Genomic DNA, 16,043 nt, shown 5'->3' with positions numbered 1-16,043 from the left:
AAAACCTATATGAACGGCTGCGCGCCTTAATTACTAACGTCTTACCAGACGCATTTTTAAAAAGTCACGTTTGTTCCCAGGGATTTTCATCGCCTATACTCAATGATGGCGTGAAAGTTGAAATTTAAGGCCAGAACACTTCTTTTAAAGCAGTGTGTGAACCAATTAAAAAAAAACGGTCTGGAGTTCGTTTAAAGAGAAGTTGAGGGGGATATTTAATTCACATAATTTCGAAACAACTTGACGCCCTGTTGCTGTTGCTTTTATTGTGGGGCTTTATTTTTTTAATTTTTTTTGTATTTTTAAATGCCTTTTTTTTTCCTGTGAAAAGCTGTTATGATGGTAAACCAGTGAGTTATTTTAAACAATAGAGTTCATGTGGTTCCATTGATGCATTCATACTCTGTTTACAATGACCTGAGGATAAAAGAAGTATCTTTTTACACGCAAACTGCTACGATTGGCTTTTATTTGACATGTTCACAAGATATGCCACGAGACACGTGAATGTATGCATACCTGAATCATTAAGAAATCATTTCTTAAGCTTGAAAATCTTCACCTTTGTTGCCTGAAACACACAGTACTCAGGTACTTCACTCGAAGCAGCCCTGCTGAACAACAAAAGGTACAAATTTCTATTCTCCTTACATTACTCTGATCTGGTTTGAATCTTGTCTGAATATTGTGTTTAGGTATTTATCGTAAAGTTATTATAATAGACCATTGCCTTATTTCCCGGGGCCTTATTATCAAAAGGAATTTTACGCTTAATTTTTATAGGGGTGGCCCAAATGATGAATTTTAGTTGTATAAAAGGGTACTGTATGGTAAAACTCTCTAAACTTCATTATATGAAGGTGAAAGCTAGTTCTAAAGTTGTAAAAACATCTCAACATCTCAAGACATTAATACATAAAAAAACAAGCTTTACAATCAGAGGGCTCGTAATCGGAAGAAGTTACATTCTTCTAAATGAACCAAATCTAAGGCAATTGGCTTACAATGTATGTTCATTGGATATTGTCCGAAAAGATTTTGGTTCTGCGATTTGGGCGCCTCGTTATTTCCGAGGAAATCTTTTTTATCTGACTTTAACGAAACGTTCTCGGACTTAATCAAAAAAAGGAACAAGTTTTTTGAATACGAAATCAGGATGGAGACACAATTTTCTGACAATGTTTTGATATATTTATTGTGAATTATCCGCTGATAAAAATCAGTGATCTTAGCAAAAACCTATCAATAAAAATTACATTTTTTATTTTTTTTATGGCAAATTGCTACAGTAAACTCGAGTTCAAGTTACAAATATGCGTTAGTATTCAATTTAAGTAAGAATTATAGTGTAAACTACCTACCAGATACTACTAATCGGACTTTTGTCACGATTTGAACGAAAGAATAACTCTTTTATGTTGGAAGATACAAGGTTTTGAGCCAATTTGGTAAGCCATTCTCTCTCACACAATAAGGGTTTTTAGTTAACAATTTTGTCTAAGTTTAACACAACTAAGGTCAACTTAAAGTTACAATATTTGATAGCGGAAAAGTTCAATTTTAACGAACTGACCTATTTAGTTGCTATTGATTTTTACTCTTTTGGTAAAGATATTTTACGGCGAATCAAACGAAATACGTTTTTCATGCACAAACGATCTTTTTGTAATGTCATTTTAAATTTGAATTGGTGTTGATTTCCCTAAAATGTTTTGCTTCTCTACGTTTCGAATGCTAAGGACTTTTATATATTTTAAAAAAGATTTTTAAAGGAATAAATATTTTAGCAAAAAGGGCAGGTGTTTTCTTTTCTAACAAGTGTTGAAATTCATGCGCTGCTTTTCCATTTTCGGAGAAATTATATACCATGTTCCTTGCCACCTGCCAGTTAACTAATAAGCCTTTTAAAACTTCTTCAATAAGGAACCATCAAAATCATTATTTAGCAATAAATATTGACCCCAGAAAATTTACTTCTCAAACGCATTTTCTAGGCCTTTCAACCCTTAAAATCCTAAGGTTCTGGTATTTTTAAAGCAGTTTTCTGGGCCTAAGCTAATCTGTCGAATTTCGTGATTGCATATAAGAAGCTCAAGTAAAAATTTGTGCTGTTTCAAAACACTGAGGGCTCAAATTTTCATTGTGACGTCAGCATTCAGCCGTTGCCGGCCTTCTTGGTAAGCGAGCATACGGGCTCGAATCTGGCGAATATTTCGTTTATAAGTGTTTTTTCGAGTCATTTTCCACTGCAGAAGCCCCCAGGCTGGCATCATTAAGCTAGAATGCTGGGTAGAGGCAAACTTCTGAAAGAAACCAGAGGTGAGAGATGATTTGACGGTGATTGGAACGCCAAAAACATTTGTATCGAAACATGGTGGTTCATGAGTTAAGTTGTCTCTCTGGCCGTTCTGTGGATGGATTCCGAGACCTGCCAAGGCAATTTGGACAACTTTTGATTTCCAAAGAATGCGTTCGGTGCAGTATTTCTTTTGTGGCTCGCCTTATAAAAAATGTATGAAATAGAGGTGAGTGGACTTGCATTTCGTCGAAATGGCTGTATTACCCAGGCATTCCTTTCGGTCACCAATAAGGAAATTACAGGTTTTGCAAGCATTGCTCTAATCGAAGGGTAATTGCTCAGTCTGCTGAAAGATTGATGAGAAGTTTTCTCAGTGAACGGAAAGAAATAGGTTTGAAGTTTGCTGCAAATGTACACTTTTGGATTCGGAATTATTTTTTCATTAAAAAAATTGGAGACAAAGATGTGCGTTTTTTGTTGTTGTCCCATGAAGTAGAAAACGGGCATTTTCGGATTTGCTGCAGAACAAACAACCATATACAACGGAAATCTGGAGCTGTAGTCAGTAAGTTGGCTTTTAAAGCTCTGAAAATTATCACTTTGCCATAACGAGGGCTCATTACTATCAATTGTCCAGATATGTGAAAGCTGCAGATTTTTTAATTACTGCTGGTATTTTCAACGCACATATGCGTTGTTAGGATTTAAAGGGTTAAGTATAATAATAATAACTTTTGGATCTGCTTTAAGAATTAAAAGATTATATCGTGGCACAATTTCGCAAAAAAATTTATTTGTCAAAATTCTCCTTCAGGGTTAGTATTTTAAAACCAACGTTTCCAATAAATAGTACATTAAAACAGACGATAAATTTATTTCGATGCGGTCATTTTTAGATAGCTGTATGGCCGATAATTTGATCAAAGAAATTTTTTTCTTGATATTTCTGAATCTCTTTACCCTCAAGGTTCAAGCTCAAAGTATTTCTCATCAAGTTAAAAAGTCACATAACTTCAAGTCTTTTATTTAATTTGCTATTAATTTTTCCTAAAACTGTAAAATATGTTTAATACGAAGTCAAACTTTCTTCAGCTTTAACATATTTTTTTGAAATCAAGATCAACATTTATTTATTTTTTTACAGGTACACTAGAAAATGAGGCCATCCTTAATAACATTTGGCGGTTTACTTCTTTTCACTGTCCTGTGTCCGTGGTATTCCTGTGCACTTCCAAACCATGAAGACCCTGAAATTTCAGGAGAAGAGCCACAGTCTGATAGGGTCCAAGATCCTTCACGCTCGTACTGCCAACGAGACAAAAGTCCGAAAGGACTGGGGTACATTGGCGTAAAGTACAACTTGCTCGAGGGAAACCCTGAGGGTGGTGATGCGAAAGACGGAGCTGATCCGGGACTTGACAAGTCCAGGAAAATTTTAAAGTTAACAGGTCCCGAAGGCAAAGTCCCAGACCAGATTTGCTATGAACCACAACAAGTGTGTCGCATGACGAAGTCAGCTAAGATCTTTGGTGGAACAAAACGCTATCAAGAGAAATTGAACGTCGATGTTACAGCGAAAGGTAAGGCTGCATTCATTATGTATGCTACAGGGGAGGGGGGGGGGGCAGAGAATTACATTGTTTTCTTTTGCATTCGTTAATTCAATAAAGTTGCACTGCTTAGACTGAGGTTGCATTAAATGTTTCCATTTTAGATGTTTTACTTTCTATGCTGTATCGAAACATTACATCTACAGGCCAGGCACACTACTTGAAAACTTCAAATAGCTTCTATAGTCTCTCAGAATAATAGAGGTACCCTTGTTGCTTACAATCCTTGAAAGAAGCTGCTGTACTTATCATTTCTTTTTTCACTTTTTTAAAACTATTACAAAAGCTAGACAGAATCTTACAAATCTTACAGCATCCCTCCAGTAGATATTTAACAATTTTCATATCCCCCCTTTTTCTGCTCTAAAAATTTGAGAACCCCCCCCCTAAAATCCTCTGCCCCCCTGTAGGATACATAATGAATGTAGCCTAAGAGAGCAATTTTTGCGTTATTGATATATTCTGTTTTTAAATATTCGATTCGGCAGGAAAGCGGCCTGGTTTGGCCATTGGATGAATGGATAATCTTTATTTGGATGGATGGATAGATGGATAATCTTTATTTAAAAACACGGTCAAATCATCAGCTTGGCGCCAAAAATTGTCAATCAACCATCAAAGCATGAGCAGTTGACAAACAACCTGTACATTTTTCACCTCACATCCACGTTCAGTTTTATTGAAATAGAAATGAGAAATGTTAATTTCTGAAATGGTTGTTACTACAGACAAACTGTTTTTAAATGATTACAATTTGTGCTATTTTACTCAACCAGGTGGCTATGAGGGCTTGTTTGATTTTGCCTTCAGCTTGAGTTCAAGTAAGTAGGAACACGAACTGCTTTCACTTTTACTGGCACTTTGGAACTGGGACAACTCAAATGTTGCTATTAAGCAACATTTTGTCCCTTTGTAAGCCTAGAACAACGAGCTTTGGCCTTAGTTCTTTTTCATACTTCTCAGCTAAACAATGGAATGCGTTACCTGACTGTATTAGAACAAGTGTCTTTACAGAGTTTAAAAGGAGCATTCAGGGAATGAGTTTTGTTTAGACACATTTACAATTATTTTCGCATTTTACATTTAAACTTTTTTATTATTTTTTATTTTTTATTATAATTCTTTAAGATATTAGCTACAATACAAATGTTATATATAAAGCTACTATAAAATTCGAGAGGAAATAAAGTCTATGTATGTATGTAAGTCTATGTGGCTGTTTACTATGTTGCGTTGGACAAGGTTTTCAATCAACCTTTGACGACTTATTTTATTTAATTTTTAACAACCTATACTGATGGCTTCTGTTTGAACTCTACGTTTTAGTCTGTGCATCATAGGCTATAGTGTGCATGTGTAAAAGCTTTTGTGCAGTACTTTCATGTGGTGCTGTTTATTATACTGTACAAGGTAGTTCTACCTTTAAAGTTTGTCGTGAAAACCTTTTATTTGCCACTTCTTGCTTTCTAGCATTTTACCAAATTTTCAACTTAAGCAGTCGCGAGTAAAAAGTAACTAATATTAAGTACTTCTTTCTTCAGAATATAAGAAGGTGTCTAAAAGCACTAGCAAAGGGGAGACTGTGTACCGAGACTGTACTGAAATATGCAACAAAGGGGTAGCAAGGTACAGACTGGGATTAGTGCCAGTCGAAGGATGGACTCTCGATGATGAGTTTGCCTATTCAGTTTGTCAGTTACCTATCAAATACAGAAAAGGCGATGAATATTTTAAGTTTCTGGAAGAATGGGGAACGGTAAGCTGTCTTTCCGGAACGCAATTATTATCCTTGTTTAATATTGCAGTAAAACGCATTGACCAAAGAAAACTCCGTAAATTTCTTTGAATGGCCAATGTAATTCCCTCTATGAGACACACCTACGGGGAATCATGGTACATGTATAGTTGTGTTCGGTAAACATGCGTGGGATTTGACAACGCTGAATACAACAGCCATGATTCCCTGCAGGCATGTCTCATAGAGGGAATTAACATTTCTTTATTTATTAAATTTGCCAAACAAAGCTTGTGAATTTTGCAAACAAAGCTGCCAAAAACCGGTTGCCATGAAAACGCCGAAGCTAGTGAATACGTTGATCTGCCGTAAAAGAGTCTCAGGTCTCAGAGTCTCAGGAGCTACCTCTCCAGGTTTAAGTTGGATCAATTTTTAATTTACTAATTTTTTTTTTGAAAAAAATATCAGGTCTGGGCCACATGTACAGAGCTTAAAGTGAGAATCTGTTTCCTATGTGGTCTTACAATCAATTACTTGACCCGGATAACCTCTTTTCTTTTCAGCACGTTGTTATTAGAGTGATATTGGGAAAAAAGACAATTACAAGATTCACAAGTACTCTCCAAGAGTTTATGAGTTTTGCCTCAGAAAATGTAAGTATAATGAAACTTGAAGACAAATTTATCTCATAAAGCCTGGAAAAGCTGCGCAGTTGAAATAGTAGTAAAGTGGGAATATTATATTCAAAGATTATTTCGTGAGCACGCGCAGTAATAAGGTGATAAAATACTGCACCATGAGAAGCGCGTGGCAGTGAACGTTAGCTCACTTCAAAGTAATTTTAATCAGCCATTTTTTTACATCGCGGTAAAAAACACTTACTTCGTCACATCGAAGAGTTTACTTGCCAAATGTCATGAAATATTGTCATTCTCTTTATACTGGAACATAACCCGTCGTTCAACTAATCAGAAATCTAGAATGAGTGAAACTAAAGCTTTTCTACTTCATTTCGGAGCACTGGGCTATATGGCCACTGACAAAACTTCTCCAATCGCCCTGTCTCTGGCCAGGCGTTCCTTCTGCGTCCAGGTGTAGTTCTTCAACTTTATAGCGCGTTCCATATCCCACGGCTTTAGCTGTTAGGTTGTCTCCCTCTTCATCTGCTTCCATGTGGGTTCCACCAGAGAGCTTGCCGGGCAGTGCAGTGGAATAATTATTTTCTTTTCAGAATGGAACTAAGTTTACGTATTCAATGTAGTACATAATTAATATGTTTATTGATGCAAGCAAACCCATCTAAACATTAATCTAATAAAAATCTGACCATAAAAATACCACTCTTGGTAAGGCCAGTTTACACGGGCAATTTTTATGTGAAAACTTTATCGGCTTATGTAGAAGAAGAAAACTGGACAATTTTTATTTGATAAATATATTTGCTGAGAAGCTGGCGTACTAGCTTTTATGTAACAAATAAAACTTGTCACATACGAAAAATTGCTTGTGTATAGACAACACGTCACATAAAATGTGGCAAATATTGCATCAGACATATGTGGTACCCAATCTCCAAATCTTCAACTGGACTGTACGCGCGCATCTCTGTGCGTATCTCTGCTGTCCAAAGTCATAACTAGGGCACTAAACTTTAAACAGTTGACAAATAATTGTTGTGCCATCTACACGATCAAATCTATTTGTCACAAAAAAATGCCCGTGCAAACCTGGCTTTAATTTTTTAAGGTCGGTGGCAGTGTCTCTGTGTCTGCTGGGTACGCAGGAGTTACCGGAGAAGTCAGCGTCGATGTTAACAACTTTGAGGAATCAGAGGAGACGAACAAGGAGTTTGGAGAAGAAGGAGATACTTATACGGTTGGTGGAGACACCTTACCTGTGCCAATTCAGATGGAGCTCATGAGCATTGAAGAAACACTAGATGAGAAGTTTTGGGGAAATTTAGATGAACTTAAAAAGAAAAAACGATCACCATGCAAAAGAATGAGCAAAGTAAAATTACCAAAGCAAAAGAAGAACATTATCAAAGCAATAAAGGATTACCCCAAGAGAATGAAAGTCAAAAGGGCTAAAGGTATGACTAAATAACGAATTGAAATTGGCGAAATCAGGGGCTTTTTCCCGTGTTCTAGGAGCAAACAGTGTCCATTCTGTAATGTATTCTAGGTGAAAGCTCGTTTTTTTTTGGTGAAAGCAGAGTGACTTCTAGATTCTAGAAGGACATCCATGTTCCTAAGTAGACGAAGGTAGGGTGTCTTTTGTGAGTCTTAGTTGAAAGCAAGAGGATGTTTCTTAGCCACGCTGTTTTTCTTTATTTTAGACCAAAGGAAATTGTGGGAAAGAGAAATCCAAGACAACAGGACAAACAAGACAATTTTGTTTGTGTATGTAAATGCGCTAGTACCAGTAGTAATCGTATAACTAAATATGCACAATTCTTCTACAGATAACCCGATGAAGCTTCCTCTGGCCTGGCCAGTCGGGTATTTTTCACTCTATACCGCTAAGAGCAATGACGCCAATGTTTGTCCACAAGGGACTGGGTTCCAGTGGAGTGAAGGCAGTGTGACAAATCAGAATCGAGGGATCTGGCCTGTGCCACCTGCAAAGTCACTGAGTATGATTGGATTTGAGGGTCAACGTTATAGGTTGGGAGTAAAATTCTCATTCTGCAGTAAGACAGAAGACCCAAGCAGTGAATACTTCAGTCCTCCTCAGTGGCCGCCTGGCAGATATTGCATTCTCAAAAAGAGCAAAAATCTCCTTCAAGAAAAATGTCCCCCAAGTAAGTTTTAAAACAGAGGCTAATATAGCTTGCAGCGTATCCCATGTCAATATTTTCACTTTTGCCTCCACAACATTATGTTTCAAAGTTCAAACATCACAGCGCAAGTGAAACAATTTATTAGCTTACTTTTGACGCAAAGTTAATAAGTGTCTGTAAACTGACTGCTTTGTTGAATTTTGGAAAGCTGAAGTCTCGGCAAACATGTTTGCCTAAGAGCATATCTATAAAAATTAATATTATTATTCATTCGATATATATTTTTGGATTGGTTTACAATCCTAATCTCGTTCTCAGATCTCTTTAGGACGAAGCAAGATCTGGGAACGAGATTACTACAATCCCCGGCTAAGGGACGGACCATTAAAAAAGTGATAGGGGGTGGGGTGGGGAATTTTCGGCTTGCTCGAACTTTTTTTTTTTTTTTTGCAAATGTTCTTTTTTTAGAGAAAAAGTTTCTTTAGGCCGGATGCAATGTCTGGTTACTTTGTACCATGCTTTTGACAAATGCTGATTTGTTGACGATTTGCTAAATAGCTTAAATATTTCCAGATAATGTTGTTATTCATTGATTTAATCCTTTAGGGACTGGTCAATACGCACTGTGGGGTGGGCCGAGGCAATTGGAAAAGTGGGGGCTGGAGCAAGTTCATCAAATTGCAAAACCGATGTTATGATCACAAGCCATCTAGGGTGGTCCGGGGATTCATGCTCCCCCAGGAAAGTTTTATATTCGGGCCTTCTGAAATCGCTAAAAATACATAAAACTGCTCACGTCAAGAAATTTATCAATTTATACTGATGTACACCACTGGGCATTTTCTTGTAACTATAACAGTTTAAAGTCACTAAGATGTCCCACCCCCTATGTGCAGATCAAAACTAAGAACAACATGACCCACCCCTTTCTACTCCGCCCCCCCCCCCCTTAAAGACCATCTTTGATCATAATATATTTTTTAAAAAATATTAAGAATGGCTAACATCAAATGCCATGCACTGTTATTTTATACCATGTTATACTGATTTTTATCTTCACTCTATGCACTTGTCAACAGCAATTTATATCGAATGTCTTACTAATGTTGGTGTTAACGTTTTTATTCAATAGCCAGAAGGAAAGACTTGAAAGTGAATTTTTTATAATCACCGGCGTATGGGAAGAAAATTTTTGCTTGTCGGGAGGCCAGGCTGAATGTAATTTGCTTTTATGAAACTAAATTTGAGCGAAGGGAAGTCACTTGATTTTTAAACCTTATCTTCAGGAGAAAAACATCCAAAGTACAGCAACAGCGGAGAAATTGGCCACGGTTTTGCGAAATTCTATGCTGAAGTGAGACCCCATTTAAATGCATTTTGTTTTTTTTTAGAGCTCTGGAAATATTTTGAATGAATAATAAAAAAATTACTGAATTCGGCTTTCGTATGTTACTCAGCCTCACTCAACAATTGCTAAATAATACATTAAGCCTGTGATGGACTAGCATCTCATCCAGAGGGAAGTAGAAATATATTCCTAGTCGCTTCATGCTACTGAAACCAGGAAAAGCTCCGGACTAATGGGCCACTAGACTTGAACATTAAGCTTGATCTTTTTGCCATAATAATTCAAAGGGTATTTAATCGACAGAATTTGAAACCGCCTCCGTGAAGTGGGATGATGAAGGAGAGTATGCGTATTCAAGAGGTGATGGAAAAATAACTCCCGTTAAATATGGCGAAGTCCCTGATGGGGAATACCAGGCTGGTAACTATATGGAGATAACCTACTGCTGTCGAAGTGATGGGTTTCATTCCAAACCGATAAATTTACCAATCGGTGAGAATCTCTTACTGAATATGTCTTTCCTTATCTCTCAGTGTATTTTATGAAAGAAAGTGATGTAGTTTAATAAACCAGACCAGAAACTGAATGGTAGTACAGTAAAGCACATGGAGCGAAAAATCATCAATAATAATAGATTTTGTAAGCATAAAAATAGGGAATATCCTCACAAATCTCGGCATTTCTCTTCCCTCTAGACTTTCTCAAAAAATGGTGCATTTTGACTCATTGTAATAATAATAATAATAATAATAATAATAATAATAATAATAATAATAATAATAATAATAATAATGATAATAATAATAATAATAATAACAATTTTAAATGGTGTAGCTGGTAGGTGTAGCTGGCTAAAAAGAGAATATACAAAATTTGTTTTTCTACAAGTTTTTCCCATGAGATAATTTCAATTAACATGTCAATAGCCTTAACCTACATAATAACACTCTGAAAGCTTTTACATGCTCTAAGCTTCTATGTACACAAGTTATAATATAAAAAATTGAGGTGAATTATTTACAAAACATATAACTTTTTACATACCCTTGCCCATAAAACCCAATTTTCGTTTATATCATAATTATTTCATATAAAAATTCTATTCACATTATTCTCTCTTTATATATAATAAATTATCATAATAATCGAATAATAAAATTCTTGTAAAAAAAATGAATATCAAAATCTAAAGTCCTGCAAGTCCTCTTTCAATGTCAAAGTCCATCTCATTGATGTTGAGATTTACTCTCCTCAATGAACGCGATCCCCTTAAGCATAAGAAGGATCTTCTCAGAATGGCAAATGAGACTCTGGTTCTTATCCAAGACATCGTAGTCGAGTAATCCTCGCCTTTCTTGACTGATAGGAGTTCCGCTAGTCGCTTGTGATAGACTTGACACTCAGGTGCCATACCACCTGTAGTGGTGAACACCAGCGGCGTGAACGTGGCTTGTTCCACCTCCATAACTCGGCTTGCGTACATACGTTACATACGTAATTACGTACATACATACGTACATTAGTAATACGTAATAATAATAATAATAATAATAATAATAATAATAATAATAATAATAATAATAATAATAATAATAATTACTTTATTTATATAGCGCCATCCCCAAAAAGCTTATGGCGCTTTAAAAAATAAATGTGTTAAAACAAAAAAAGGTAGTAAAACCTATACATTAAGTGTTAAAAATGTTAAAAATACTTAAAATATAATGAATAACTATCTATAAAATTAAAAAAAAAATGAAAAATCACAGCAAATGTAAAATTTACAAAAAAACGCACAAAATTGCAAGTCCTTTAAGTGACGAGTTCGTCAGTAGTACTGACAAGGGTGGGTACGGGCAGATACAAATGAAGTCGTCACTATCAGCAAAATATATCTCATGATCAATAGACCTAAAACTTGAACTCCCAAAATTTACCTAGAACGAGAAAACATATGATCGGGTCCCCATCGGACTGCACTGTAGAGCGACGCTCAAAAAAGAAACTTTTAATGGAGTTGTTTCAGCATTTCAGTCATTGTAAGATATTACATTTTGGAGAATTATTATTATTATATCGCTTTGAGCTCAATTCTCTCCTTAAATCCACAGAAAATCCCTTTATACTCAGTAACGTCCATGGACAACCATGTCAGAAGGTCTGTGGGGCAAAGGAAACAAAACTGGCTTTTGAAACAGCAACTCCTATAATACCTCTAGATGATATGCCAACTTCAACTATCACTGGTGTCATCAAGCCTGCGGGAAAAGCTTCAAATGAAATACTGGAGCTAAGTTACTGCTACTACGAGAAAATGGCGAACGGTTGGTATAATAATGACAGTGACAAGCTATAATTACACAAACAAGATATAAAATAAATAAAATTAAATAATTAAGTACGATTAAATAATTCTACGGCTCGAATATTACACCTTTCAGTCAAAAATTTGGCATGAAGTATCTCTGTATGACTCCTAATAACCCTACATTTTTGTTTTTGATGAAAAACGTTCAAGAGCCGAGAAATTAGCAATTCTGTTCAACGTGCCCATACATTGCTCTGTAATTAATAATGAAATAAGTAACATTAAATAATTCTACGGCTTGAATATAACACCTTTCAGTCCAAAATTTGGCATAAAGTATCTCTGTGTGACTCTTAATAACCCTACATTTTTGTTTTTGATAAAAATCTTTCAAGTGTTGAGAAATTTGCGATTATGTGATGTACCGATACATTGCTCTGTAATTATGTAAATCATTTCTGCGATTAAATAATTCTACGGCTCGAATATTACACCTTTCAGTCTAAAAATTGGCATGAAGTATCTCTGTATGACTCTTAATAACCCTAGATTTTTGTTTTTGGTGCGGTTCTTTCAAGAGTCAAGAAATTAGCGATTCTGTGCAACGCGCCCATACATTGCTCTGTAATTGCATATTTTTTCTCTCAAACATGACATTCACACGGGCACACGTCTCAAAGAGGACATCCCGCTCAGTGTTGTCTCCGTGACACTCCCCGAAGAAGTAGCACCGCTCTACGTTTCCTCTTTCATGGATGTGGCGTTCATTGTATTTTCTAGCTACATGTAAACGGGTGATCTCGGAGAGTCAATAACAGTGAAATAACCACGAAAATCACAAAAATGATTGTCACTATCTTGTTTGTGCGGTTGCCCCTAAATAAATAAATAAATAAATAAATAAATAAATAAAATTTGTTTTACGAGGGTAGCACATAACAGTCTTTCGACTGTCAAATCTGTGGCCCTCTGATTCCAGATCGAATTGGAATTTAGAAGTGTTGGTTTTTTGGAGGAAGGAAAACCGTAGAACCCGGAGAAAAACCCTCGGATCAAGGACGAGAACCAGCAACAAACTCAACCCACATATGACGCCGGGTCCGGGAAATAAACGCGGGCCACACTGGTGGGAATGGAAAGGGCTCTAACTTATACACTACCCCTGCACCCCCATATCCAGGTTCTTTCATTGACTTCGTTTCGAAGTTAAAGAAGAAGACAAGTAAACTTAGTTTGGAAGGAATTTTTTAACCCTCAGACGGTGAAGCTTAGTCGTTGTCAAATTGTGGCTTTAATTTCCTTCGTCTGAACGCATTGAAAACTTTCTTAAAGCGTTGCATAAGGTTGACTATAGTCAAAGGAATTCAAAGGCCTTTCCATTAAGTATCATATTTCTCTTTGATTGCACGACAAAGCAAAATCACAAGAAATGGTTTAGTCAACGTTTCAGTGTCAAATTTGAAGGAAGAAGGTAATTTATTCCTGTCATTAAAGATGTGATATTGTTCATCGTGGTGTAAGATAGGAATGAGCGTTTATTCGTTTATCTCACGAGAGAATCTCTTTGAGGTGTATATCGCAGACAAACGAATAAACGTTCATTCCTAAAATCACAGCGTGCAGCGGAAAACCAAAACAAGATTTTGATCGAGACATAAAGCGGGGGTGGAGTGGGGACGCCACGGAAGACAGTTAATTGAACATTTCACCAGTTTTGCTAAGGTAATGGTCCCTGCCGTTTTTCAGTGTAACTAAACTCCCTATAAGACAGAAACCTCTCTGAAATCATTAACGGACACTTGAGAAGTGTTTTTATCATGTTTTATTAGTGAGAATACTTCCAAACTTCGTATCGACCTAGAGCAAAATTAGTCAGCTCCCTGAGAATGCGTGTATACCAAGCTTACTAAGCGAAAACAATGACGCTTTAAAGGATTACTTCTTTACCTACGTGTATGGGCACTAAAGAGGTCGTTTTCTACTTACAGTATTACAGTTTGTAGACGCTCTCAATTTTTGCTTTAACAAACGAATACGGTCCTTTTATTATTTTAGTCTTGTTGCAGTTTGCAAAGGCTTTTTACATTGTGCAAAGGCAGCTTTATTATCTCAGAATTACTGGTGTCATTAGTACCTCGACTCTCTACAAGACGGACACCTTTCCAAGACGGACAGTTGCGGCTGGTCCCGAATGTGTCCGTACGTCTTAGAGCGAGTTGACTGAAAATATGCTTTAGGTACACCTAATTGCAGTAAGGTTGTCATAGAAAAAAGGAAAAAAGTCAAATAGGAATTAGCTATAAACGCATGCATGAAATTAAATTGTACAAATGGAGTCAAAATACGAATAAATTTATTTATCTTGTTACATCATAAAAAGTGGACTCGATGTGTGCATATTAAAACTCGTGAGTTTTCTGTAAATGCTATCAGTTATTAAACTACGCTAATAATTCCTATTTCCCTTTTTCCTTTTTCATTTTTCTATGACAACTTTATTGCAATTAGGTGTATATTAGCAAGATATATGTTTGTCAAATAAGTTAGATAAGTTTCATAAATCTCAGTTTTGTTTTATTCTTGACTCTTCTGTAGATGAATTCGTAACTTACAAGTTTGTTGACAATGCTGTCAAGGCACGAACCGCGGAGAGAAGGTGCTTGGAAGAGGAAGGGCATTTGGTCAGCATCCACAGCATAGATGAAAACACTATTGTCAAGAACAAGATGGGTAAAACACCTCGCGTTTGGATTGGCTTGAAGCGAAGGACCGTGCAGAACAGGCCATGGATTTGGTACGATGGCACTGAGGTGGATTATGGAGACTGGGAACCAGATGTGACCGATGACCAAAACTACGTCTCTATGAGCAGAGATGGCTCATGGGAAGCTCAAGTCAACGACGTCAAGCTTCCGTTTGTGTGCAAAATAATAAATGATTGTCCAGTACGATGAATGAAATGTACGTGAAATGAATGAATAAACGGCGCTTCAAAGCGTATTGTTGAGTGCCATTCGATTCACTATAAAACTGTTTCTAAAAATTAAAGCAAACTCGGCGACTGTGTTCCATATAGACGGAAATTCAAAATTTCTGCGGATCAGATATCCAAGTTCGAGCAAAAAATCTTTAATATCTAAAGATTATTCAGCGGAAAAGTTTAAATACGTTTAGGGATTGAAAAGTGTCCGTTTTTTTAGCTGGGACTCGTGAAAATCCCTGGCGTCGTTTTCCAAACCTTTTCTGCTTGATATAGATACTAAGGTGATCGATCGTGTCAGTATGCCGGATTCGAAGACCAACGACCAACTTGGCCTCCAGTGCTGATTCCTCCCCCACCTAAAATTGACTGCTCGGACCTATATTGTATTAGCCTTCATCGCAGCCGAATTCCGAACTTTACCGGCAGTTTAGCTCGTCTCCGACATTGGCCGGCCGGCTTTCATTATTATAAAACCTGGACCAATTTAGACACTCTCCCATGTAATGGGTCTTCGTATTTTAAAGCAATTATATGTTTATGAAACCATATTGATCTCTATTTGAATTAGTGAATATGTGGAACCAATCGCAGTGCGTTTCAGACAGATTTTTAGATTAAAAAGCTCACTTGATCTACAGCCTTTATATTCTGAATTAATAAATAATTACACAAAGCGAAGCTTTTAGATGAAAATAAAAAAAAATCTTGAGTTTTTGTGTAAGAAAGCACAGTTCTAAGAAGGCTTTAGGCGCGGTTGATTGTTTCGTCAATTTGAGCTAAAGTGCATTGAAAGATAAAATTCCGAAAAAAATTAGAAAAAAAAATCGACGGCTGCGCGAAATGGATACCTGAAACTGACATCTCAAGAAATCTTGTTAGCACAGCAGCTGTGGACCCTACGTATTTAAGATAATGCAATAAATTCAGATGCTTAATTAGATACCGCTGAGAATTAACAAACTGGACCAAAGACTAGAA

At 36.5% G+C, this 16,043-nt stretch overlaps 1 protein-coding gene across 1 annotated transcript; it reads left to right on the top strand.

The window, feature by feature from the left end:
• Positions 1–550: 550 nt before the first annotated feature.
• LOC144651204 (uncharacterized) lies at positions 551–15,080 on the top strand. Its single transcript, XM_078511113.1, has 10 exons — positions 551–628; positions 3,444–3,879; positions 4,686–4,730; positions 5,451–5,665; positions 6,208–6,297; positions 7,391–7,736; positions 8,109–8,447; positions 10,078–10,266; positions 11,886–12,098; positions 14,678–15,080. Exons 2-10 carry the CDS (start codon positions 3,456–3,458, stop codon positions 15,034–15,036), a joined length of 2,220 nt encoding a protein of 739 aa, XP_078367239.1. The 5' UTR covers positions 551–628; positions 3,444–3,455; the 3' UTR covers positions 15,037–15,080.
• The last annotated feature ends 963 nt before the right edge of the window (positions 15,081–16,043 follow it).

The sequence above is a fragment of the Oculina patagonica genome, chromosome 4 (assembly GCF_052425735.1).
Source record: "Oculina patagonica isolate OP01 chromosome 4, crgOcupat, whole genome shotgun sequence".
Lineage (NCBI taxonomy): Eukaryota > Metazoa > Cnidaria > Anthozoa > Scleractinia > Oculinidae > Oculina > Oculina patagonica.
This window is presented reverse-complemented; position numbering and strand designations above follow the sequence as displayed.